Source organism: Falco peregrinus, chromosome 3, assembly GCF_023634155.1.
Source record: "Falco peregrinus isolate bFalPer1 chromosome 3, bFalPer1.pri, whole genome shotgun sequence".
In the NCBI taxonomy this organism is placed as follows: domain Eukaryota; kingdom Metazoa; phylum Chordata; class Aves; order Falconiformes; family Falconidae; genus Falco; species Falco peregrinus.
Genome location: NC_073723.1, coordinates 13,166,480 through 13,192,854, shown reverse-complemented (window position 1 = coordinate 13,192,854; position 26,375 = coordinate 13,166,480). Strand labels below are relative to the sequence as shown.

At 45.6% G+C, this 26,375-nt stretch overlaps 1 protein-coding gene across 1 annotated transcript; it reads right to left on the bottom strand.

The window, feature by feature from the left end:
• Positions 1-507: 507 nt before the first annotated feature.
• Positions 508-6,247, bottom strand: LOC101916527 (secreted Ly-6/uPAR-related protein 1-like). The gene is made up of 3 exons (XM_005235795.4): positions 5,882-6,247; positions 2,512-2,631; positions 508-1,221 (listed from the first exon to the last, which is right to left on the bottom strand). The coding sequence occupies exons 1-3, from the start codon at positions 5,931-5,933 to the stop codon at positions 1,010-1,012; spliced, it is 384 nt and encodes a 127-aa protein (XP_005235852.4). The 5' UTR covers positions 5,934-6,247; the 3' UTR covers positions 508-1,009.
• Positions 6,248-26,375: the final 20,128 nt, after the last annotated feature.

Here is a 26,375-nt window from a genome sequence, read left to right as displayed (position 1 = left end):
AATCCCCAGCTGGGACCCTGTAGTGCTGCTAACCAGTGTGAGTAAAGCTGTTGGCTTTTCCCAGAGCTGAGGGTCTGGGATAGTCATTACTTTGCCTTTCCTGTGGTCCCTGCTGTGAAGGGATGGGGGAGGGCAGAGTAACAGAAGTCGCCTGAAATGATCTGTAAAACATCTGGGAAGGGAAATCCAGGAGCTCTGATTGCAACCCAAGCTCAGGCAATTTTGTCTAGCCAAACTCCCAAATTTGCTTTTGCAGGTCTAACCTGCCCTGGCCTGTTAGTCCAGGGCATTTTGAGCTTTCCAGAAATACATCCCATCTCAACACATGAAGACTGAGCCCTTCTGAACTCATTCCATAGCTTATTCTAGACAGAATTAAGTGTCAGCTTTCTGCAACTGCAAGCCACACTCTGCTGGGCAGGTAGTAAGTGGGGACCAATATCCACCTGATGCTCTGACTCAGGAAATTGCAGCAAAAATGGAAAAAAAAATAAGCCAAGCTCCTGGTGGAGGATTGGAGGATTTTTGGGGGGTTGTACACAGAGGTTTAACAGAGGCACAAAGGCACAGGTTGTATGAGAGCTGGGGGACACCTGTGAAAAAAAGTACTGTCTATGTTCAGCATGTGTAGAACCCCGTGCTCTCGCTGAGGATGATGCTAGAACACCAGCCTTGATGGCACTGCCCAGTCCCTCTTGCTGCACAGAGCTGCAGTGCTTCATCCACTGCTGCTCCCCACAGAGGAAAGCTGCAGCGGGAGATGCAGATCCTGAGGACCAGAAGCGGCTGAAGGTGAGGAATGTTCTGCTTAGCAGCTGGAAACTGGAAATTTGAGGGTTTTAGGTCCAGGTGCCCAAACTCATGGCTTGAATCCACTTGATAGGACTGAAGATGAGTGTAGCCACACATCAGTGAAGAAGATTATTCCCAAGGCACCTGAGAGTTCAGGAGGCAGCTTGTCGGAGAGAGGAGTTGGGGTGTTTTGGCTGGAGTGTGGGCACTTGTGATGTTACAGAGCACTCTGAAGGAGCGTGCCAATGACCATGGCTGTCAGACCCAGTGCTGCAGAGCTGCTTCGCACCCCATCGCTGCTCCTGGTGTCATCAGTGCAGAGATCAGTGTAGCAGCATGACTTGGGTCTGGTTGCTCCTATCCCATCATAGGAGATGCACTCCACCTCACAGCTTCTGGTCACGGTGATGTTGCCAAAAAAGGGGTAACCTGAAACAGGCAGATTGGAGAGGGGGAGAAGGATTAGACAGAAAGAAATGGTAAAGGAAAGTGCAGACATCTGGCATTGAGAAACGCTGGCTTTGTACAATAGAGGGGAACTAAAAGTAAAGTGTTTATAGGTAAATAAAGGCAAATAAATTGTTGAACATCTCTAATCCACGGATGCCTGTAATCCAGATTACTCTTTGTAGGAACGTGCCTGCCAGTTCTCCCTGGTGACCCGCTCTCCCCCTCCTGCTCCTTCCAGATTTATTCTAGTACTGCCAAGGGACAAGGGCAAGTCACAAGTCCCTGCCTATTTTGTTCAGGTGAGTTGCTCCTGCAATGGCTCTGCATGGAAGGTGTCAGTGTAAAGAAGCACTGCTGTAATGCTGGCACGGTCACTGGTGAGATGGTGTTTGTTAGGTGGAAGGGTCTACAAACAAGGACAGAGCCCCTGAGTTTCTGCAGTGTGTTTGCACACATCTGTAAGTCCAGGGTCCACAAGGACTGAGGGATAGGAAAGGCAAAACAAACAGAGTAAGCAGAGTAAGTCCTGTATACTTCACTATGAGGCTCTGAATCGGATTGATTTCTCTCCTTCCTACCCTGCAATTGGATAACTTCACCTGAATTCTTATAGAGAAGTTAAAGGACAATACTAGTTGTGACTGGGAGAGGGAGAGGGAAGCATGGCTGTTAAGTTGAGGAATGTGATTCTGTCCCTCTGCTCTCATGAGACCCCACCAGGAGCACTGCATCCAGCTCTGGAGTCCACAGTAGAAGAAAGACATGGACCTGTTGGAACAGGTCCAAAGGAGGGGCGTGAAGATGATAAGAAGGCTGGAGCACCTCTCCTGTGAGGACAGGCTGAGAGAGTTGGGGTTGTTCAACCTGGAGAAGAGAAGGGTCCAGGGAGACCTTACAGCAGCCTTCTAGTATTTAAAGGGGGCCTACAGGAAAGATAGGGTGGGACTCTGTAAAAGGGCATGTAGTGAGACAATGAGAAATAATGGTTTTAAACTGAAAGAGGGGAGATTTTAGATAGATATTAGGAAGAAATTCTTTACGGTGAGGGTGCTGAGACACTGGAACAGGTTGCCCAGAGGATGTCCCCTCCTTGGAAGTGTTCAAGGTCAGGTTGGATGGGGCTTTAAGCAAGGTGGTCTAGTGGAAGATGTCCCTGCCCATGGCAGGAGTGTTGGAACTAGGTGATCTTTAAGGTCCCTTCCAACCCAAACCATTCTGTGATTCTACAATCTCTCCCCATGAGCATTCACAGCAATCAATGAAACTTACCTGAGTCTACGGAGTGCAGCGTCGTTGTGCACACGGTGGCTTTCGGGGGGCACTGGGTGGCTGTTCTGCACTTAGCAATGTCCATTGGTTCCTTGCACGTGTAACATCGTAAGGACCGGGCTGCAGAGGGGAACAGAATGAGTTTGAGGTGGTCACAGCAGCGAAGACAAACAGCTTCTCTGCTCTGTGGTGGGGACTATGTGATGGTCAGTGCTTCATCCCCGCCTTGATCAAAATGCAGTCTCAGAAAGTAAGCACGTCTGGAGGCAATGGCAAGCTTGGATATGTTGGGGGGAAAGACCAAACCCCAGCACCAAAGGACAGGGATGGTGTTGCGGGAGTTGAGTGTGATCACCACCTTGGGGGCTCAGCAGCCCCAAACCAGCAGGGGTTTAGAGAGATCTATTGTTTGAGCAGCGTTGATGGGAACTTTGCATCCTCTGCAAGAAATGCTGTAACACAGAGCAAAATATCTCCTTCTGTTGAGAGCAGCATTTACCACCACTGAAAGACTGGCAGTTCCCCCCGTCCCTCCACCCACAGTGACGGCTCCGTTGCGCTTGTTTAGAGGGATTTCTGCAGAACCTAGCAACTAAGAGCAGAATTTAAATTTCAGAGTTGTATCAGAGATTCTAAGGGCTGACTGTGGCCTAAAAAGCACTTTCATCAGGGGCTACTGCTGCTTCTTAAAAGAGATGATACTATAAACCTCTTGCTGCCTGCCTGCCTACGGAAGGACGCCTTTACATATGCAAGCATTGATCACAGCAGTTGCTCAAAAGTCTCGGGATGAGACCTGTCCGACCGCAGCAGGCAGATACCGAGCGTGCGTTTCTCCGGAGTCGTGCTGGTGTGGCTTGATGACAGAAACCAGCCTAAGTTGAGTATTTTCTGGCGTACCTGCCTTCTACCAGCACAGCAGCTGAAGCGCCACCCAAATGCATCCACTGCCATCTATTGGCAATATTGCAGAGAAACAAGGTTTTCTCACAGTTCTGCAGCATCTGCTATCAGAGAGGAACCCCTGGGACTTCATGATAAGGATAAACATTTCTGAAGGCAGTTGTTTGAACACCTCACTCCAGAAAGTGTTTTCAGGGCATCTGCTTCTTTTAGCACCTCCTTTGGAAAATCCAGCTGTGAAATAGAGCCTACAGGGTGTAAAAACTTTCTTTGTGGTCTTTGCGGAGGTAGGAAGGACTTTTTAATGTGAGCAGTGATGGTGTTCTTGTGGCCATATCCTTTGTGAACAGGTGCAGGGAAGCCACTCCCGTTTACCCGAGCTGAGGACTTTGGTAGAACCCTTCCAAATGGCCCATGAGGAGCTGTTTTATACTTTAACATGTAGTGCCCACTGAGAAAGAAAATGCAACATTGTCAACCTGACAAGTATATGGATGTCTGTGAGTGTGTAGGACTGGGTAATATGTGGATCATAGAATCATAGTTGCGTTTAGATTAGAAAAGACCTTTAAGAACATCTAGTCCAATTGTTAACCTAGCACTGCCAAGTCCACCAGTAGATCATGTCCCTAAGTGATGGAGCAGTGATAACTTAAAGCATCTGAGAAACTGATCTGCAGCCTTCGGGTTGAGTGTTTCCTCACCATTCTCATGGGTGAGCAGGGCAGTGCCATGGGCTCTGGGGGAGTTACTTCCAGTTAAGAGCAGGCTTAAAGAAGATAATCCTCAGCCCCTTTATCTTTCACCGACTCTGTGTGGGGCACTCAGTGGACACTTGTTTTGTAGGAAGGGTTCAGTGGAAGAGGAAACCCCAAAATCATAAGGATGAGAGCAGAAGAACTGAACATAAAGGACAGTGCTGTGTCCTGATCTGAGGCCAATAATTCACCATTCATCTCTGTCCAACAGTACTTTCTACTCCTTGATATTAAACCTCTGGAAGATGGATGGTCACAGACATATTCCTCAGCTGCAAGAAGTGTGCCTGGACTAGTTGCCTCGCACTAGATCATCCCAGAAAAGTAATTTCTGCCCTATTCTCAGCTATAAAGCAAAAGATGGTGTTGCCTCTCTGTTTCCACAAAGTGCTCTGAGGCCTGTGGGTAGAAACCTGCTCCGTCAGTTCCTCAGCAATCCCAATAAATCCAGGACAGGTCTAGGCCCAGAAAGAGGATAAGAAGCACGTAATACTCCACCTGTGAAATATGTTGAAAGAAATGAAAAAAAACCAACAAACCCAAACAAAAACCAGCAGGTACTGAAATGTAAAAAAAATGTGGTAGCTGTATAACAGTCCTGGTTTATAAAAACACCTGTCTGGGTTCAGCCCTGTCGTGGATTTGACCCAGAGCATGTCCTTCAGCAGACAGTTGGATCTGCTTTAGAGACAGGTGGAAGGAGTAACGAGGGTAGGGGGATTAAAAAAATAATGCAGCTTGAAGAAAACTACCACGCACAGACAATTGCAAGGTGTATGACTTTCAGCCTTCTTCTACTTGCAAACCTTTGAATGATCTCCATGTAGCCATGCCTCCAGCCCCTCCCCAGCCACCTCCCCAGATGGAGATGTTCAACCCCTGTCCAGGCTGACTTTCCTCTGAGATCTTTCAGAGTCCCATGAGAGGAGCCTGGGGATCTCTAGGGCCCATGGGCCATTGGTTAATACCCACTGGGTTGGTGTCACCCCAAGGATGACTCTGTTCCAGGCCAAGGATGTATTTGCAGTGGGTCACAGATAGGCGAAGTAAGAACATAGCTATGAGCAGAGCCAGCTGCCAGCTTGCCCAAGACCCAGACCTATCAGAGACCAAATGTAAACAGACTCAGGAGAACTGCCTGTCTCTGCCTATATCCTAAACTCTAGAAATCAGTGAAAACACTGGAGCTGCTGGTTCAATGAACCTTTCCAAAAATCATTGGAGTTATTTCTCATATCCTCACTCATACCTATACTGAAGCCTCACACTCTGGTTTTCAGAGCTTCCAGCAGCCAGCTGGGAGGTTTTAGGGATGGCAGGATCTCAGGATGAACATAACCCATCCCATCCTGAGGGGACACATTGGCAGCTTAAAAACTTGTACTGCCCTGTGCCATGTGGCTGTCATTCACACCTTAGGCTTACCAAGCAGTGTGTCAGTCCCCTCCATCCCACGGTATGATCTGAACAGGGTCGGGTGACAGGTGGCAACCCATGCATCCAAATGATGCGCTCTCTGTGAGGCGTTAAGTCTCTGCCCACTAGGAGTGCATATCCCCTTTCCCATTCACCCTCTCCCATGACCTTCTTAAATACATAAAGGCATTATTTTCCCTACCTGGGGATTATCAGGTCTTTCTGCATTGATGCCTTCCCCCTCCCCTCCCAGGCATTTCCCAGGTGGTCCCTGGGGAATGTAGCAGTCTTACCCGACTCCATGTATGCCAGGCCAAGCAGCAGCCCAACCAGAAGTGTCTTCATGCTGAAAGCAGATCCGTGCAGTCAGGGCAGTAAAGGAGAGCTGCTCCCGGGGACCTTTATATGTTTTCCCACCCTCCACCTCCTGCTGATCCTGTGGGCGGATTCCCTCAGGGTGATCAGGGAAGAACTCAGCCCCAGTCCGGATTGGGATTTATGGAGGAACAAGTTCCTTGAGGAGGTGACGTCACCACAATGAGAAGACTCCTGCATACATCGGCTCTTCTTCAGGTTTATGTCCTGCGGCTGGTCCCATGGAAAAGGAAAAACACGGCTTGCTCTGCAAGAGGTGGCCCCATGCCAGTGCTTGGATGGGGAATGTGACAAGGTATGTTTGTTCCTTCCAGTCTGGCTCTGTGAGCTGACAGCTGGGCTGTGTCATGCGTGCTGCATTGGGCAACAAGAGTTAAGATGTAAACAGCAGCAGGCTGGACTTCCACACATGTTGGCTCAGTCTCACCAAAGCCTGTGCCGTGTTTTCGTGCCTACTGCTCTTGGAGCTGGAGGGCAGGAAGCTGGTGTGGCTGGGTTTGCCCAAAGCATGTATATTTTCCTAAATCCAGTGCAAAGGCAAGTTCAGTTTCTGGCTTCCAGGGGCTTAGTTATTAACTAAGGTGCTGAGCTGTTGGGCATGGGAGTCACTGAAAGGCCAGTGGGCGTGAGCATGGGAGATGGTGCTTCCAAGTCTGGGATTTAGATATGTCATTTTGTTTCAGGTCCTGGGTCATACTGGCAGAACAGGGTGCTGTGCCTTCTTTTGAAAAGCTATCAGCTCCTTGGCAAATCTTATTCTGAAGCTGGGAAATAAACCCAACATGGAGAAATGGATCAGTTTTCCCACTGCAGTACCTCCCTCATAGAAAATTTCACTTCATGCATTTCAAGGCAACTTTCAAACAATAATTATATTTTTTAACCTATGTACTTGTGGAAACAGCTTTAAAAGCTTGCAGAAAGGGAAAAATGCTTTGCTCTTCCCTTTTGACTGAGTCAATGACATTTTGCACTTCACAGGAAAAGCTGATAGACTTTGTGTTGGGTTTTTTGTGGCCCAGGATGGAAAACCCCAGCGTTATGCAATTTCCCATAAAACAGCTGAATAAGCCAAAGAAGAAAAGTTTGTGAATCACTGTGAAGCACTCAGAGACCTCAGGGATGAAGACAAGGTGAGTGCACAAGCTGATTTAATGACTGGGAGTTTGCTTATCACGGGCTTGTTGCAGCAATGCACGTGGGCATTGCTATCGTACCCAGCAGCCTATCCTTTTTCCCAGTTTGAGAATGGGAATTTTGGGAAAATGTTGCTCCCTGAAAGGTTCTCAGTAACTTGAGAAGCATTGCTAATCAAAATTTCAACAGTCATGGATGAAGCAAAGCCAGCCAAGCTGGGGCAGTGGGATCAGTACTGTGCTGTGGGAAAGGGAGGGAAAAGACACGTACCTTAATGCTCGCTTAGCTGTGAGAGTGAAAATCACCATTTATCTTTATTTTATCTTGCTGTGCTGTCAGAGACCAGGTACATAAAGAAAAACAGCACAAACATCTCTGGGTATATAGGAAAAAAACTCCACTCTGTGAAAGCTACCAAACCTGGTTACATCCAGTTCCTTTCTTGTAACTGGGTAGTTCAAGGCACATTTGAGCAATATCTTAATTAACAGCCATGAAACTGGAAGAGATACAGTGCTGTAAGTATTCAAGATGGTTATGCCTCAATAGGTAAGCACAGCAGGGCTGGCATTCCAGTGTTCACAACACTAAAGGGCTGCTTGGCAGCTTGTGTAGCTTGCTGAAATGGAGAAGTCCACACAGGCATGTTGTAATGGTCTGCCTGTACTTGAAAAGTGTTGCATGCTGAGAAATCCTTGGAATAAATCAGTGTGGTTGAAGGAATAGTGATGTAAATAGGAAACTAAATGAGTCTGTCCAGCTTGGTGGAGGCTGTCCATCACTGTGCTGTCCGGACATGGGATGCATCAGCACAGTGGGATCGTTTGCCTTTGGCCAGTGCAAAGCCACTTCAATCTGTCTAATAGCTTGAAAAGGTTTGAGATCTGGCTGTAAGGCAAAGCATCAGGAAAACGCCAGAGCTGGGGCTGTTAAAGCTCCTGGAGACTGGCTGAGTGTGCAGGAGTGCCAGACTTCAGAGAGAGAGAAGTTGGGAGCTTGCCAGTAAAATTGTGAAGGAAAGGGAAGACCTACAGGTATTAGTTGATCTGGAGATAACTAGGAGCCTCCAGTGAGATGGACCTCTGAAAACAAAACCAAAACCAAACACAAACACAGGTGATGTCAGGTTCTGTGTTGGGGTGTAAGAGAGGCTGTTAACAGGTGATTATGGAAGTGCTAGCACCTTGCTGTGAAGCCCTGGTGGCTTCTCACCTGGAGTTTCATTGCCCCTGTCAAGAAAAAATGGGGTCCTGATGGAAATAGAAATGCAGGTGGAAACTAATGGGAAGACTGGGACAACAGGATCTGCTCCAAAAGATGACACTGGAAAACACTGGCCCCTTTTAGCTTGGCAGAACAGAGGCAGAGTGGAGATACGATTTCTGTCCCAGAAATACATTGCAAGCATTGAAAACAGCTACAGAAAGAAAAGTCTGTAAGCTAAAAGATCACACTGGACTAGAGCTGAGTTAAGACTAACATGAGTTAAATGAGACTGGCAATCAGAAGTAGGGTCTTAAACACTAGGAAAAACTGAGTTCTTTCTAAAAACAAAGGCAGGGTAGAAATGCCACCTGCTTTAAGATGGAACTTGATAAATATGTGAAAGAAGTGGTTTGATATAGCAGTTAGGACAGCCTTAGACAGCTTGTAGGACTCAGGAGGACCTAAATTCCCATCTGTCTTTGTCAGTGGTCGAATAAACCCTGAGCAAGGTTTTGAACACTGACTGACAGGAACCATAAGGGACTTCAGTTGAAATGTCATTTCAGGTCTGAAGATCTGAGAATACAAATGAGGTGTGGTATGTAGAGAAAGACTTGTGTGTCAAAAGCCTTTCTGAAATTTCAGTGGTATTAATCCAAAACAACTACCAGCCTGTCTCTGTGAGACTGCCCTTACTTATAAGGTAATCTATGTAGATATAATCTCTTTCTGCCTATCACATATGCAAGGAAAGGCAAATGACTTAAACTGAGTGTTCACAGGCAAGGTGGCAGTATGCTTTGTAACTATGTTACAGCTAATTCTTGTTTGTGTGAAAAAGAAACCAAATTTCGTAGAGATGTTCTGTGACGGAGAGTGTACATCAAGCTTTGATAAGTTGTTCCAGTAGCCAGCTATCAGCTGTGTGTAAAATTACCCCTGTGTAAGATATTTCTACTGTGGTTTATAAAGCTTCTATAGCCAGTGGCTCTCATTACACCCCTCTACTAAACTCAATTGCTCACTGTTGCAATTTTCCTCTCCCCCAAGGAGAGGCATTTTATCTAGGATATTCCTTTGATAGACTTTGACACCTTCTTTGAAAGGTCTGTCCTCCAGGGCTTTAAACCTTCCAGTGATCCTTCTCTGAACCGCCTCTGATTTACAACCCTTTTCTCATGCATTGCCCAATCCATTGCCCCAGCCTAGACATTGTCTTGCAGCAACAGCCGCTCCAGTCCCAGGTGTAAGCAGAAGGGATCCTTCATCATCAGATGAACATCAAACAACTGTATTTGACGCTGTGGCCATGGCATTGTAGCCATGGCATCCGTGTACCTGATGTCAGTGTCTTTCTTGGGAGCTGTTTTGCAGGATGGAGTCTGCTATTAGGTTTCCAGGTATGGTGATGGCTGGAGTACAGGAAAATAGAGAAACTACTGATCAGTGTATTGAGCCAACTTGAGTTCACCTCTTGTGATTCAGGGAGGGCAGATTTTGCTGGGGACCATTTGGATGCCTGTGCCTGTGGGCTCTACCTTCCTCATCTGTGACTCAGTAGTGGAAAATCATGCTGTCCATGACCATGTCTGCTACAATGCTTGATGATGTGTTCAGCTAATCAAAGCTCCCACCTCTCACGGGTGTGCGCTAATAACAAGACTATAGGCTTGTTCGGGTGGAGGTGCTCTCCACCCTCCTGATGAAACTCTGCCACTGGGCAGAAAGGAATGCAGGTTTCATTAGGCTGGAGAAGGGTGAAAGTGTGAGCATGGCTTGGTGAGCACCCTTCCCCTAGGAGCTCTTTAAGTCTTTCTTCCAGGGGCTGTTTGATACAAAACACACACAACTCCACATAGGGGAGCATCAAAGAGAAATCCAGACTCCCAGTGCTGACTCAGTTAATCTGTAAAGAGCTCTTACCCCTTTCTTCCCATGCTTGTGCTTCATTTTGGTGGTTTGTTCACCCTATCTGAACATGTAAGACGGGAAATTGAACCTGTCCAAGCAGAAAGGGAAATTGTATTCCCATCTACCAGATTCTGGCCAAAGCACACTAACCTCTAGGCTAAAAAGCAGATGAATTTCTGCAGATGGAAGGAAAACCTCCACACCTGCCGTGTTTTTAGAAAAATAAGTGAGCTCTGTTCAGTGCTCTGAGAGAAAAAAAGGGGGTCCAGGGACACGGACTCTACATCTGCAGGTTGCACTTCTTCTGGCTGCAGGGTTGAGGACAATCCCTTCAGGCATCACCTCACCAGCTCTTTGGTTAGCCCTGGAATGTAGGTCCCCGAAGCACTGCAGAAAACATACAAAATGTCCAATGTGTGGTTCTGGACTGCACCCCAGAGGGATGGATATCCACAAGTTAGGCATTGCAGGGGTCCTTTAACTTGTGTCAGTCCTACCATGCACTTGAGGACTGCCTAGGATGTGTAGCATTTGGCATGATCCCTGGTTCTGTTATGGCCTGAACCCACTGGATCTGTCCCAGGCTATGCCTATGCACACATTGAAGATAGCATGGGCCAAGGATGTTTCCAATGAGGACATTCTGGTTTGAGGGATAAGAAAGTTCAGTTATGTAAGCATGAGCTGTGACAGTTGTCAGGATCAGAGAATGGATCCTAGTCCATTTTAAAACCAGAGTAGACATAGTTTGGACGTGTCCTCAAATGAAAGCCTGTTGCATTCATTGTTATGTTGTGGTTCCCCTCTCTGTCCTAGTGATATCTGCTGCGAAGCATATGTGAAAGCCTTTGCATTATGACCCATAAGTGCATGCTCTAGCGTGTGAGAGGGTCTTGTGACCATGTGATTTTCCATCTGAAAGGTGGATGAATTAGAGCCAAGGCTGAAGGGTGCTGGGAGCAGTCATGGGGGCTGCTGTTGGTGGGAGTTTCCGATGTCTTGGTCTGCACTTTGACCAACTGATCGAACTGTCAGTCTCTGAGCAACCTTCTGCAGTAATGCAGGAATGAACAACATGCAATGACTGGCCAGTTACAGGGTCTGGTATCTCCCTCCCCTCAGCAGGGAGAGGGAGATTTTCCCTCTCTATCAACTACACTTTGGTTGTACAGAGGACAGGAGAAAGGAGATGGAGTTCCCCCCATTAACTTAAGGTATCGCTTACTTTTGTCAAAACCAGGGAGTGTAGCTGAGTCTGCAACTGAGCATTGAATTGATTGACATAATTTGTCAACTCTTTAATAACATCAGTGCTTTTGACTGTATCGGGAAGCCTGTCCCTCACACTACTGCTTCATGTCTCATGTTGGTAGCAATGCCTATCACCAGATGCAGACTAGATGCCTTACCAAGAGTTAATCTAAATATATTGTAAATCTTGCTGAATAATAAGAATAGCTTACGGTGTGTGTTGCCGTGGGTATCCAGCACAATAAAAGGAACGGCATGACAAAGAAGCCAGTCTCCATGATTGGGATGTATGTGGCCAGGGACAAAAGTTTTGGGAGCACCAATTAACAGAAAATGTGGAAGACAATAACGTGCATAGTCACAAACAGATTGTAGCAGGACACAAAATCCAGAGTGGGAGTCATGTGGTTTAAGTACAGCCTTTCGGCTGTAACACAGATGTCTCCTGGGTGAATCACCATACCTCTTTCTTTATGCAGTCAAGCAGACACACGCACGATTCATCAGAACTGCTTTAGACAAAAGCCTCATCAAAAAATGAATGGCACTGTGGATTGCCTGTTTCCCTTCACTGGTTTTGAAAGTCACTTTTCAAAGGTGAGCGCTAGGTCACCTGGAGGCCTCTCCATAGTAAATGTGTGCATTATGTCAGGTGCACTTCACTCCAGTTTCTGTTGGCTTGGAAGGTTAACAAGATCAAATGTCCCCATGAAACATGACTTTTTCTGACAAGGAGCAGAGTGGCCAGTGGAAGGGGAAAACGCATCCATTCCTGGGACTCACCCTAGAAATGGGTTTTAAAAGGACATGGAGAAGATCTCAGAAGAGCAGCTCATTCCAGATGCCTTTGAGATTATGCTCAGGATGTTGGCAGGACACTGCAAAGACTCAGACATTTCTATTGTACTGCAATTTTGTTAGAGGCTGCTGCCCTCAAAGTATCTTCAGATTCTGAGAACAGATCAACCTCTGAGGATGTGGATGGTTATGAATATTGTTACCTCATAGATGAGGACTCTAATTTGTGGGTCTGTGAGATTATTTTTCAGGTAAAGCAGTAATTACAGCTCATGTCATGGTCATGGAAAAGCTCCACTGGCTTCTTTCTAGCTACATTCTCAACATTGCTGATGGGGTGGAGCTGCACTAGGTAAATGACTGGGGGAAGAAGCTTGCTCTGAGCTCTGGTGGAGAAGCTTCTGTGTAGGCTTAGGCTGCAGGTGTGGAAATGGTGCTTTGCTTTCCCAAGCACTGGAAAGATTTGCCTGTTAGCAAACACATTTTCTTTCATGTGACACTATGTTAGGGACTTCTGGCTGTGTACCAAGTGTATGTCTTCCTTTTGTCTAACATCAGGACATTGGTCAGCTGAAATGAATGCATGGTTGTCTATAATCCTGTTGGATATTGTTCTGAGGAGGCTACTTCCATGGATAGTTTGGAAGAAAAAAGAGTTACTAAAGACAAAAATACAGGGGAATTTTGAAGCTACTACTGCCTGTGAAACAGTGATTGAATGTGGTTACAGAATAAGTTGGATGGGACACCAACAAGACTTCTTTGCCAAGGAGAACAGTGAGAAATTAAAAGCTGCTGATGGGTTACCCGCAGTTCACACCCTGGCATGCAGTAAACTTGCAGCATAATAAATATGTTGTGATTTTAATAATAAAGAATCAATCATTAAAAATCTGCCCACTTGATCATAAGTAAGGCTGGGGATGTTCCTGGAGATGTAGGATGAGTATGGTTCTGATGCACAGTGTCCAATCTTCTCAGTAATTAATATTCTCCATCATCATCTTGTGCTTCATCAATGATGCATACCTTTGGTACCTGCCTGAAAATGACAGCTGAAGAAGATGATGCTTCACAAATGGGTCTTTGCCAAGAATCTCTTTTTTGCCATCACTGCTTTTGAGTCAGTGTCTCAAATGAGGGGACATTCTTGCTCAAACTGGAGAAAGAAATGCCAACCCCAGACAGAACGGTGCCAGTCCTTCTCAGTAGGACAAAGCTCCTTCCCCATTCATCCATGTCTCCAAATGAAATTACCACAGCCAATGTTTTCTCCATTTGCCTTCCCTTGGTGTGTTTCTTTGGGGTATCCTACATGTTTCCAGAACTCAGCTGCCTGCCCAGAGTTTAGTTGTTCAGATTAATTTTGATCTAATTTGGCTTCAGCTTCATTTAGCCACGCACAACACAGACCTTTTCCTTCCTTTCTCCTCCATGCCTCCCCTCCTTGCAAAGATGGGTTTTAAGATGGTGTACTCTGATGACTGGGCTTAGGAGTCTAACACATGTGAAACGATATCCCCCCCTGATCCAGCTGCGCTTTGATTGGTTCAGTTTAACATAAACAGATACCAAAGATAAATGTTGATATATGGTGGCTAGAGAAAGGGTGAGTGAACTGTGAGTTCAAGGATGTGTATGCAAGGCATGAAGCTTGTGGTTCCCTGAAACCAAAGATTCAGAAACCTTTCTGGAATTTGTTTGCTTAACAAAGGGGAAAGGTGAAGAAAAAACATCTACAGAAAAATAACTGTGTCCTGAAATGGTTGATTAACCATTTCAAAGATTATTCTAGGAATAAAAGGGAAGCCTAAATGAATGGAAGCAAAAACCGAGCAGTAGACAAAATTACATGACAGAGGTTAAGAAATGTGTAAAGTAAAAATCTGCAATAGTCAAAATGATTTAGGTCTCAGGAAAGACACTGAATGTTAAAATTATTCAATCCTTGTATGGACAGACAAAAGAAAGTAGTGAAGATATGATAGATGAAAACTGATTATTAAATCAAACCTCTTATTCACTATAGAGAGTGCTTTTGACTTTGGGGTAAAGACAGCATGGAGACAGGTGTACAGAAATAGAAATAACCACATCTCAGGTGGAATGAAAAGGTTTAATGTATTCAATTGGGACAAAGCAGAGCAGGATGTTTTCTGTCCTGGACTCTTAGAAAACTAGTATATAGATCAACAGGTCCAGGTCCACTCCCAAATATTGTTCATAAATCAATCAAGCTCAAGACAGTATCATGTGGTCAGAACTTACCCCCTAAATTCAAGAGAGGAGGGGTAAAAGTATTTTGTCTGACCTTGATAGGATGCCAGGATTAAAAACAATTTTTGAAGGAGGAAATATTGGAAAATATGAAAAGGCTTAAAACCCAAGATGATGGTCTTCCTTGATTTCATATTAATAAAGTCTGATTTTCAAGATTTCAGCAAAATTTTAAACAATATAATATGAAAATATTTATTGAGATGGCATGGATGGGAATTAAGTGAATATAAGCTGGGTAAGAGCTTTTTAAAGGATTGTAAGTAGAAGGGCTGAAAGCTTTATAAAGTGCTGGGAGGGGGGATGTGAGCCTGCATGAGGTCAGTAGTGCAGTTCCCCAGGAACAAGTATTGTAGTACTCTTGTTTAATATTTTCTGTAAAGACCTTAAAAGATGCTAAATAGGATGATGTCACTGAAATTTGCTGGTGTTATAAATTTTGAAAGCATCAGCAGTGCCAAGAAGGATCAGGATATCATAAACAACCATGTCGCTTGGATGCAAGTCATATACTAATAAGATCATATACTGTAATAAGCAAGTTATACGGTAAACAGGAGGTCACCTGTAAATGACTAGAGAGATGAAAGACATGAGAGTATCGGTTGATCACAGGCTGAGCATACGTCAGACATCTGATGAAGTGTGAAGAAAGCTGTCATGATTGGGGGCTGTGTCAGTGAGGACAGTGCAGGGCTAAGGTCATTGTGCAAGGCACCAACAAGACCACACTTGCAATGCTGGGTGCATTTCTCACCAGCTGAGCCCAAGGGAGATGAAGTCCCATACAAAGGCTAATATGAAGATGAGAATGGAGAATATATCAGGCTAAAAGATGTGGGATTTCTTAGCGGAAGGAGAAAAGATTCCCAAATATGGACATACTCAACAGTAGGCAACTTGGAAGGGAAAACCTGTCTGGAATAAGAAATTTCGGTACTGGCACCGGACACATAGGTGGGATCTGGCCATGAAACAAATAAAAGCTGGAAATTAGAAATGTGTACCCAAGCAATGAATTATTCTACTAACAGATGGGGAAAAGAACAAAGAGCTAGGTTTTAAGACCGAGTTTGATCAGAGTATCACCTGTTGATCGATGTATTGTCAGGATATGTTTGATACAGCAGGGAAGTAACTTCCAGGGGTATCTCTTTTCTTTCTAAGTCACTCAGTGTTGTGTTGGTTTGTGCTGTCAGAGGATGTGGTCACTGCTTCCTTTGCGCTCAGTGGAGAGATGGGTGGCCCAGTCAGCACAAAAAAGCTGAACTAGGCAGGTCCTTCACTACATATAAACGTGCCAAGTTTGGTTTCAGCCTTGGAGCTGCTCAAGGCCAAAGCAACATTACATGTGTATGTGACTAGCAAATTGGCATGGAGACACAGAAGCAAAGGCTGGTTGGGACTAATTATAAGAAGCGTTCTTGCCAGACTTGAGTGGAAAGGCTTTACGTCCTTTCCAGTAGTAGCCTTCCAGGCAAAGCATGAATCTCCTTAGCCTTCAATACCCATCTCAGTGAGCCTAATGGTACTGCCCTGTCATACCAGGATGTTGGACAGATGTATCATTTGGGATTCCAGGTGTGCAAGTAGCCCCCATAGCTAGAAAGAAAAGTTCATGGACAGGAATAGTGCTCAGGTCTGAGCACGGATGAAACAAGATTTTCCATACTCCAAGGCCTCTTTTGTCTGTGCCAGTTCCCTGGCAATCTGTGCTTGAGTAACTCTAAGAGTTTTGGGGTAGGTGGAGTGGTAGAAGTGGGTGATGAAGGAAGAAGTGACGAGGCAGCATCTCTACTGGGTTGGAGGAGAGCTGGATAGTTTTGAAAGTTATTCTACATGTGAGCAAGATGAGAGTAATTTGCACTTAATTTCTGCTGAAAGCACTGGGAAGTCTAATGTCAACTCTGGCTAGATACTGTTGAAGAGATGCAACTAGGATAATAAGGATGACATAAGTAAAATGTTCACTTGGTTGTGATGTGTGGGATCTGTTTTGGGACAGCAACATTATTGCTGAATTCTGTGTTTGCGTTAGTGTCTTAATAAAAATATTGATGGAGTAGATGAGACCCTTCTCCTCTTAGGCTCTTCTTGGACAGGCAGCCCCATCAAGTGAGGTAAACCAGCACAGTCTCCCTTCAGCAACCATCTTCAGAGAGTGTCTGCATAGTCATTTTGCCTCCTATGTCCTTGGTTGTCTTCAAGATGGTGTCTGCTTCTTATCACACCATTCAATAGGGAAGAGGTAGCTGTATGTTCCACTTTAGCCTGAGGACTTTGGGCTTGTTTATGTCAACATCTTAATCCTGAAGCCAGAGGCATGGTAGCAAATGTTTCATTGTAATTTCTGTGATGCAAAGGTGTCCCCTGTTTTTTATTTCACGGTGAATCACCAGGGTGGTGATGGCAGGGAATTTACCTTGAAGTATCCACAGAGTGCTGTAGATTTGTTTCCTGTGTATTTCTGCTCCACCCTTTGAGTTTAGGGATTCTTTATGGAAAGTATGGCGAAATATGTTCTGTTCTAGGCAGAATGGGATCGAATGGAATGGAATGGAATGGAATGGAATGGAATAGAATAGAATAGAATAGAATAGAATAGAATAGAATAGAATAGAATAGAATAGAATAGAATAGAATAGAATAGAATAGAATCTATTCTATTAACAGAACCTACAATGATCTTCTAATTCAACTGCCTGACCAGTTCAGGGCTGACCAAAAGTTAAAGCATGTTAAGGGCATTGTCCAAATGCTGAAAGGCATGGGGCATTGACCACCTTTCTAGGAAACCTGTTCCAGTCTTTGACGAATCTCTTGGAAAATAAATGCTTCCTAATTCAGCCTAAACTTCCACTGGTGTAGCTTTGAATCATTCCCACACATCCTATCCCTGGATACCAGGGAGAAGAGATCGGCACCTCCCTGTCTGCTTCCCCTCCTCAGGAAGCTGTAGAGAGCAGTGAGGTCACCCCTCAGCCTCTTCTTCTCCAAACTAGGCAAACCAGAGTCCTCAGCTGCCCCTCACAGGACATGCCTTCCAGCTCTTGCACCAGCTGTGTTGCCCTCCTCTGCACACATTTAAGGATGTTCACATCCTTCTGAAATTGAGGTGCTCAGAGCTGCACACAGTATTCAAGGTGAGGCCATACCAACGCCAGATATCTTTTAGAATAGTTTTCTTTCTTTAGTTTGTTCTACTGTGTTTGGTGCACCTCAGGATGCAGTTTGCCCTCTTGGCTGCCAAGGCATACTGCTGGCTGGTACTGACCCTGCTGCCAGCCAGCACCCCCAGATCCCTTTCTGCAGGGCTGCTCCCCAGCCACTCCTCTGCCAGTCTGTACTTGTGCCTGGCGTTCCTCTGTCCTAGGTGCAGAACCTGGCATTTGGACATGTTAAATTTTGTCCCATTAATCATTATTTCCATTCTGTCCCACATGTGGGGAATAAACATCCATCCCAGAGTCCAGGTCCTCTATTTCTGTTCTTTGCATCTTTTCCACTCCTTACAAAAAGGTCTCTAGGGGTGAAACACTTCTCCAGAACATGGTTATTGGAAAACAAAGGGATATGGTGTTATCTGTAGTTGTCCCCAGCTTCCCTCATCTCAGGACTCACACAGCTTTGGATACCTACCTTCACAGGGAAGGAGGTTGGCCCAGCCTGGGTAATAGCTATGCCTGCTGAGCAAGGAGAATACAAATGTGCAGCTCTGGATCTGAGGACCTTGCCTGGACAAGCAACAGCAATGATCATTATGTAGATCTTGACTGGGGTTCAGGTAATTACTGGCAGAAGGCACTTTACCAAGGGTTTGGACAAATCTAGGCTGGGAGGGAACAGTTCAGTCTGAGAACTCCTGAGTCCATTTGGAAGAGGGGTTCCCTTCATCAGAATACACAGCACCTAGCAGCTGCTACTAAATAATGACAAACCAGTTGCCTTGTAGATTGGTGCTGTAGCAATAGGGGTTTATACCAACCGTTGGGTCAGACTAACCACCCTCCCTCCATGGCCATTTCCATCTCCTGCCCCAGAAATCCCACAGTGCAATGACAGCATCATGCCACCTTATACACACACCTCTTTGGTGTCTGCAAACATCCTTTCTTCAGTCTTTTGCTGCAGATTTCAACTGCAACAGGTGTTGTTTGTTGTTTAAAACTGGTATCGCAGAGTACCTAAAAAATTAAAGATGTCAAGGACCAGTCTCTGGCAGTGACGATGACTAAGAAGGAATGATCTGACTCTTTTTCCCGCCAAAACAGACCATTTCTATCCAAACTGCCTCCTGGGAATGGTTATTGTCTTGTGTTAACTCCTCTGTCATCCCCAGGAATTGTTTGGGAGAACCTAGGGCCTAACCCATGCTGGTGACGGTAGGGATGACTAATGTCCAGTAACCAGAAGTGTCCACTGGCCTAGCCTGATTTACTTACATAACTGTATCCTCTGGACCTGAAACTTGCTGGTCCCATCCCTAGAAGGTTAGAAAAGTAGTAGGTTGTTTGTATTTTGGGTTTCATGATTTTGAAGAAAACAGTTTTCCTGTCTGTTACCCATGCTGCATTTCTGAGGGGTATGTGGGTATATCCCACCTCCAGGGTTGTTAAGCAGGATCCTAGTGCATGGTGGCTTGCTGTTGGACTTGATTTATCCCTAAATGGGCCTCAGAACACATAAAGTAATGTTAAAAGAGCATCACAAGGGGGCAATATATCTTGGTGGAGGTGCAGGTAATGACTACATCTGAATTTCTTCTGGCAATCTAAGCATAGTGAACTCTTGATTCTTATGGATACAAATGTCACTGATAAAAGCCCTGCAAGAACTTAAGTTTTTTCTAGGCATAGGTCTTCTTATTAAGCTGTACACAGAAATGAGACTGAAGAGGTTTTTATAGTAGCTAGGTAAGATTTCCTGGGGTAGCTGTTCTGTCCTGTGATCAACCTTCTATCACATGCTACTTGTGTGCTCTCCAGTAAAATCTCAGCCCTCAGTAAATATGTACCTATGAGAATGAAACTTTTTTTGATTCTTAACCACTTTTCCTTCAACTGTCACACTGTATATATGCATACATGTGTCTATCTGCCCATTTGAATGTCTCCAAGAACTTTTCAACAAGACAACCATCCTGTCTGTGCAAAGGGCCACATGGTGACCACAGGTCTCATAGGTGTTAGGGGAAGCAACAGATGAGACTGGCCTCCAGACACAAACCTGTCCAAAACCAGGTCATGGAAGCAGTTGTTGAAAGGGTGTGGCTGGGACAAGGATGAAATGAGAGGGAGGTAGGAACAGGGCACACTTTGGGTGAGGGAAGACAGTTAATTTTGTGGCAGTGCCTGGTGCCTGTGATGGATGTGGACATTGGGTGGACCAGGAAGCAGGAGGAGATAAGAGGGATAAGAAGTATTTTTGTTGTCCTCAGAGGCCGTTTTTAGTATAGGGTGGGAACTACTGTAAGACTTAGAAAATGTCTCTGTTTTTTGTTGTCTTTAATGCCAGTACCTGGTGCCAGCCAGCAAAACAAATACTGTCTCTCTCGTGCCCACACATGCTCGCCCTTGCCTCCAGGTGTGCTGCTTGCAGCCTCTGTGTTCACAGGTGCCAAAGACGGTTTCTCTGTTGGCTTCTTTGGGCTCCTGTCAGGCTCTTGACTTGGGCCTTCCCAACTTCCCTGGGCTTTGAGATGGCAGTTCTTGCTACATTAGCAAGGTGAGAAAGGGTTGTCCTCAAACTTCCAGAGTGGGGAATTTAGGGCAATTTTCCATTCACGCTGTGAATGCCCCTGCTCTCTGACATGAATAGCTTTTGTTTGCTGGATATTTCTTCATGCCAGGATTGTTCTCTCATTGCCTCTGTGTCAAATGCCAGCTCTTCAGGTCATCACTTCTTGAATAGATTCAAAGTGGAGGAGCAGCTCATGCAGCACTTCTGACACAGACATGCTTGTAACTGACTTCAGACTCTTTGCTTCCCACGGATGCTGAACGACATCACATCAATAGATCTCCATGGCAAAGGCAAAGGCTTTTTTTCTCCATCCTCCTGGGGGAAGGATGAGGGGAAGCAGGGTAGAGCTGCTGTTTTTGAAGAGTACTTCATAGCAGAGTATTTGCTGCGAAAACAGCAAAAAGAGGAATTAACTGCATGGGATTATGAAGGGCAGGGAAACAGCTGTCTCCTTTGATGGTACATGGGTGTGAGAACTGTTGTGAAATGCTCTGCCATCTTACCACAAGGCAACTGGAGCCAGTCCAGAAGCAGTGACTGCACATGAGCACTACACTCTTGGAAAAGGATTTCCATTCTCTGACTCTATGGCATCAAGAGAAAGAGCAGAGAGGGTTGTTTACTTAATTGTTTTATTTTAAATGTTCCCATTTAAACTTTGAATAGTCAAATTCTTCTGTCAAGTCTAACTTTATTTTTATAAAGCTCATTTATTGTGCAGAGGGACTGAATAGGTCAGATGTATCTCAACTGACTATTTGAAACTTTAGCCACACCTTCGTCTTTTCTTAATTATGACAGTTGAGTGAGTGTTAAAAAAAAACAGTCTCTGGCTGAATGTCAGTATTTTAAGGAGGATGAATGCTTTTCTCTTCACTACAGAAACATTGGATGTTAGAGGCAGAGATTACATCATTTTCTCTTAAATTTGTCTGTGAGAGCAGGCAAACATGCTACCTTTGCTGCATTGCAGAAAGCAAGTTTAAAGGATGCAGCTGAATGCAAGTCCAGAGTGGATGACTCAACTAGTCTGGACAGAAGGCACCTGTGCGTGTGGCACCACGCAGCCACCCAGGAAGACAGGTGGGTCCCTGTAAATACTCAACATGTAGTGACCCCTGATGAAAACAAGTCCCCTCCCTGCCCATCGCTCCACTTTCACTTACTTGTCCAGGGTGAAGTCCTCATTCCACAAATTCCCTCCAGGCCAGATTGAATCTCTAATGAAAATAACAAGAGAGAAAGAAGCAAAACATTTTCTTTTCCTGACTTAGCCCCATACCTGTCATCTCCATTGACGGAGAGGTATATGGAGGTAGTCAAACTACCCCAGCCATGGAGGGCCACCAGCAGAGTTGTGAAAGGGTCCAGGGCTGGGTCATGGTGTCGTTAAGTGATTCACATGGGGAAGCACCGACAGAGGTGAACACAAGCCTGTGAAGGGGATAAAGGCTATTTCAGTGTGAGTGATGAACACAGCTAGTATATACAAATTCTGGTACAGACACATAATGAGAGGTATTTTAACAAGCTGGTGACTTCGTAAGGTAATGCTCCCATAATATGGGCTTGTGGATAAGAAATCAGAGAAGCCATATAGGGAGGAGGTCAGGGCTGCAATGGGAACTGTCAATTGGGAACATCATCAGAGTAGTCATGGGTGCAGCATCTGATTTGCAAAGAGTTCTGTGATTGAGCTTTGAATGACATTAATAGAGCTCAAGGTAAGGTCAGAAATGAGCTAGCAAGGGATTTCTTTGCCACACAGAGTTGTCAAGTGGCAGAATGGGAGTGGGATTAATCAAGATGGCATGGAACGAACTTGGCTTCATCAGCCTCGTTCAGCCAGCCTTGCCCTGGTTGAGTGATGGGTACAGTTACTTTAGGGAAGTTCTGCAATCAAAGGGCAGGTCTTTTGATTGTTTTTAGTGACTGTCCAGTGGCTTAATAGCTGGAAGAGCAGAGCTAACTGCAGGCTCTCTTTCCAGTCTATTTGGACCACAAAAAGCCTCATTGCACAACAGTATATGAATAATTCAGAGCAGGAATGTGGCTGTGCAGGGTGGGTTGTTAGCGGGTAATCCTTCCCCAGCTCTGTTATGCTAGCTGACTCTATTTGAGCTTATTTTTAGCCTAAGTCTCTCTCCTGGCCCCATTAAAATCACTATCTGAGCATCTTTCAATGTATTGGACCTGATAGCATCTGTACAAGGCAGAGGTATGGAGGTGCTGTGTAACTTGCCCCAGGCCACAAAGGAAAAGTGAAGCACAGCAAAGAACTTCTGGTCCTTAAAAGCCAGCTCATCTGGCCTCTCTGCCCCAGAGACTTTCTCCAGTGCGATCAAATGTTTTTGACCGGCTGCCACAAATTGGCTTGAATTCAGGGGACCTTGGTGACATTTTTCAGGCCAGGTACAGGCACTGGGTATAACTTCTGCTGAGCCATGGGAAATACTGTATGCCCTAATCCCTATGCACAGAGGCAATGAATACTAGCTAATACGACCAGTAGCAAATACAGCATCGTAACAATTATATAAGCAACACTTTTATTCTGAATGTATATCTGTAACGTTTCCTACCATAAAAATCGTACCACAGCAGTTACTCTAGATCAGAACCGTGTTGCTTTTCCCATCTGCAAGAGGTAGCCTCACTGGAGATATGAATGTTTACATTCAGTCCCCAATACAACTGCAGCCTTTGGAAAAGTGCAGCTGCTACCCTTGAAAAGAAGAAACCATCTATTTTATTGTCCAGCTATTTATTATTTAAATAAATGAACTGCAGTTTGATCCTGGAGGAATAGAAATCTCTTGCATACATGATGGATTGAGTTGCTTAAAGAGCCTGTCCTCAATTTTAGGCCTTTTGACAAGTGCGGAGAAGATAGAACTGATAAAACTGCTCAGCTAGCAATGTCAAGACACAACTTACCTGGGTAAAAAAGAAACCTTGTTTTTAAAATAAAAGTTGTGTCACCCAGAAAACAGCTTTTTGGCCTTTTTTTCAGCACCCAGAGAGTAAATCAACCTTTCACCAGGGCTTGCATAGTTGCATGATGTCAGATCACCTGTACCAACAGAGCATGCTGCTGAACTGGGGGTGCAGATCAGAGCAGGAGGGACTGAGCCCTGTTGATGTTTGTTAGGGGTTTACAAGGCAGGAGGGTAGGTCAGCCTTTCTGTCAATGTGCAGTTGCAGCACTTGGGAAATCAGTCCTCTTCCTGGTCCTGCCCTGGCCCAGCCCACGTTCTGAACCGCAGCTGAGTCATTTATCCGCCCCAGTTTGACACCTCCTAACACTTCCCAGAATTTAGAGGGTTGTTTTTGAGGCTGTCTGTCAGTGACCTGAATGGACAGTGAAGTTTTATGCTATTGCAAGTGCCATGCCAGGCACCCATCAAGCAGCAGTGGTTGGTGCCACACTGTGCCTGCAGGGGCTACTGTGTCTGTCCCAGTCATGGCCTCTCCCAGTTGCACCTTCCCCAAGCTATCTCAGCCTCATGACCTCCAGCACTGCAGGCAAAACCTCCAGATATATCCACAGGGAGGATATATCTCCAGATAAATCCAGAGGAGAATCACGGACTCCTTCCAGAGTCACAGACTCCTTCTAGAATATGTACAGGGAGGAAGAATTGTCCCTTCGGCCTGTAAGGGTCTAGACATCAGGTCTCAACCACCAGAGCAAGAGAAAGTCCCCTCTTGGCTCCAGCAAGAGACTCCTGAATACCGAGCTCCAGCAAGCAGATGTCGCTGCCACATGAGACCGACATGTTATAACCCAGCTAAGCAGCCCCCACTCATGCTAAAGACTTTTGACCCCTCTCTTATTTTCAGGGATAAATGTGTTTGACCTTTCAAGAAGCCAGAAGAGGCTGTGTCTCATCCAATGTCTGTGGGGACTTCAATGGCTTTGGTGCTTTAGCCATTTTTGTACAGCTGAATTCCCAGGCTCCAGAAAGGGCCATTGTAGCCAAACTGCTTGTTGAGAAAGGCCACTGGATGTGGACATGCTTGAATGCCTGAGAATTGTTTCAGAAAGTGGGCAAAAGGCAGTTGTGTGTCAGGGACCTTCTTACAGTGCAAGAAGATGAGCCCCTGGACTGGAGAGGTCACAGAGCTGGTTACCCATGCAGAAAACAGCCTGGCTAGGAGTTGTACAGCTGGATGAGCCCCCTTTTCAGTTACTAAGGTTCAGGGGGTTTGCAAAAGCCAGGATAATCACCCACATGTCCTATATCTTATATCCTCCCTCCCAATAACCAGAATCAACTCATATGAGGATGGTGATTCATTACGGATTTCCCTTCGGGGAAACCCCTTCCTTGCTTCCCACAATTAGCAGCTTGGTAATCCTTTGCCTCCCAAGGATTTATATACGTTTCTCTTTCACAATAACAGACAGTGTAATTATCTTCTGACATCCCATTGACTTAATCCAAAATTTGATGCTGGCCCTTGTCCCATGGCTATGGGTCCCCCAGATGACTCATCTCCATCCAGGTAAATGCTTCTTTGTTATTTCAGCCTGTGGCTGCACATCCTTTGCAGCTCCAACAGTTCTTAGGGTATGAAAGTGGATTAATGGGGCTCTTGGCCAATCTCCCTCCCCTTTTAGTCCTCCACCCACTGCTGTCCTGACTTCACAGCTCCTTGACTTCATGGGTCCACCCTGTCTTGTCACTCTCATACAGGGCTCTCCCAGGCCCATCTGTACACTCTGCTGACACCAGCCTCGTCTTCTTTTGTTGTATATTGGGAGGAAGCACATGGAACACAGTTTTCTACCTTGTTTTTTAGGTCTCTTCATATATATGTTGCTTGGAGGCTTTATTTGAGAGTTTCTTTCAGGCAGCTTTGTATGGCACTTTCTCTGCTGCCTTTGCCAAACACTGTACAGGATCTCCCAATGCAAGGTGGGAACACCCAAGCTTATATCCATAAAATAAGCTATCTGGAGAAGGCAAACTAATTTAGAATCTGTAAGTATGGAGAGGGGCTATAACTGTATGAAAGAGATGTTAAACCCAGTCTTCCTTGCACACAAACACCTCATTGGTATCAGCAACAGAGAGGCCTTGAAATGGTTTTCCATATTCAGATCTTGTATGATTGCCACATTCATTACACCAGTAAAGATGGTCAAAACATGATGATTGCACCAGTGCCAGAGACTGCACTAAGCTTCTCCTTCCTCAGATGTGACCCAAATCTTCTACCTGTGATGAGCAGAGAAAGCCACTCTGGCTTCAGCAGGGACTTCGAGGAAGGGGGAAAGATCAGTGGGTGAAGGGAAATTCCTCTTACAAGGGAGGGAATAAATGACTCTGTGGGTATCCTCATGATCTTAAAAAATCTGCAGGAAACACCAATCTCACCCTACTCTTCAGCACTCCCAGCCCTGTCCTTGAGAGCACCTCAGGAGAAGTCAGCCCTGTGCCTTTCTCTACCTCCCCTACTCCTGCTTTTCTTCGTCTTTTAACCCCACATTGCCTTCCTCCCCATCTCTCACTGACTGTGTCTCACCTGGGGGTTGAAGTGGGTGTGTGCCCACAGGTGTGTGCTCACCTCCACAACAAGGTACCCAGAAGGGAAAATGCGAGCTCTGATGTTTACTTTCTCCACTCTCCCTAATCTGCTAGGCAACACCACCTTCTCTGAAAGGTAAACACCTCTTCAACCTTGTGACAGGGCCTGTTTTCCAGGCTGTGGTATGTGGAACGGATCAAGGAGGAATTTGGAGACAAAAGCTTGAGAACCTGCCTGTGGGAGATGGGTCCTTCAAAGGATGCCACTATGGCCAGGATGGAGACTGGCAATCCCAGAACTGGAGTGGTTGACCAAGACACCATGGAGACATCCTTTCCACTTCAATGCAATGGTTATTGCCCAGCATGGTGCTCCAGCTACCTGGATGTGCAGTCCTGCCTACTCTCTCAGGGATGTACAGCTATTCGTAGGTGTATGAATGCCTGTATGCACATGTGGCAGGGAAGGTGAGCACTGTTTTTGTCTGGTATGGTAGCTAACTAGGTGCAGGGTCGCAGGCTCTTTAGGTCACAAGCAAGTTCCCCTTCAGGTGTG

Excerpts from the sequence above, each read along its gene's own strand:
- LOC101916527 (XM_005235795.4), bottom strand. The coding sequence starts at position 5,933 with ATGAAGACACTTCTGGTTGGGCTGCTGCTTGGCCTGGCATACATGGAG. Across the intron at positions 2,632-5,881 it reads CCTGGCATACATGGAGTCGG|CCCGGTCCTTACGATGTTAC; the intron begins GTAAGACTGCTA and ends TCCCCTCTGCAG. Across the intron at positions 1,222-2,511 it reads GCTGCACTCCGTAGACTCAG|GTTACCCCTTTTTTGGCAAC; the intron begins GTAAGTTTCATT and ends TGCCTGTTTCAG.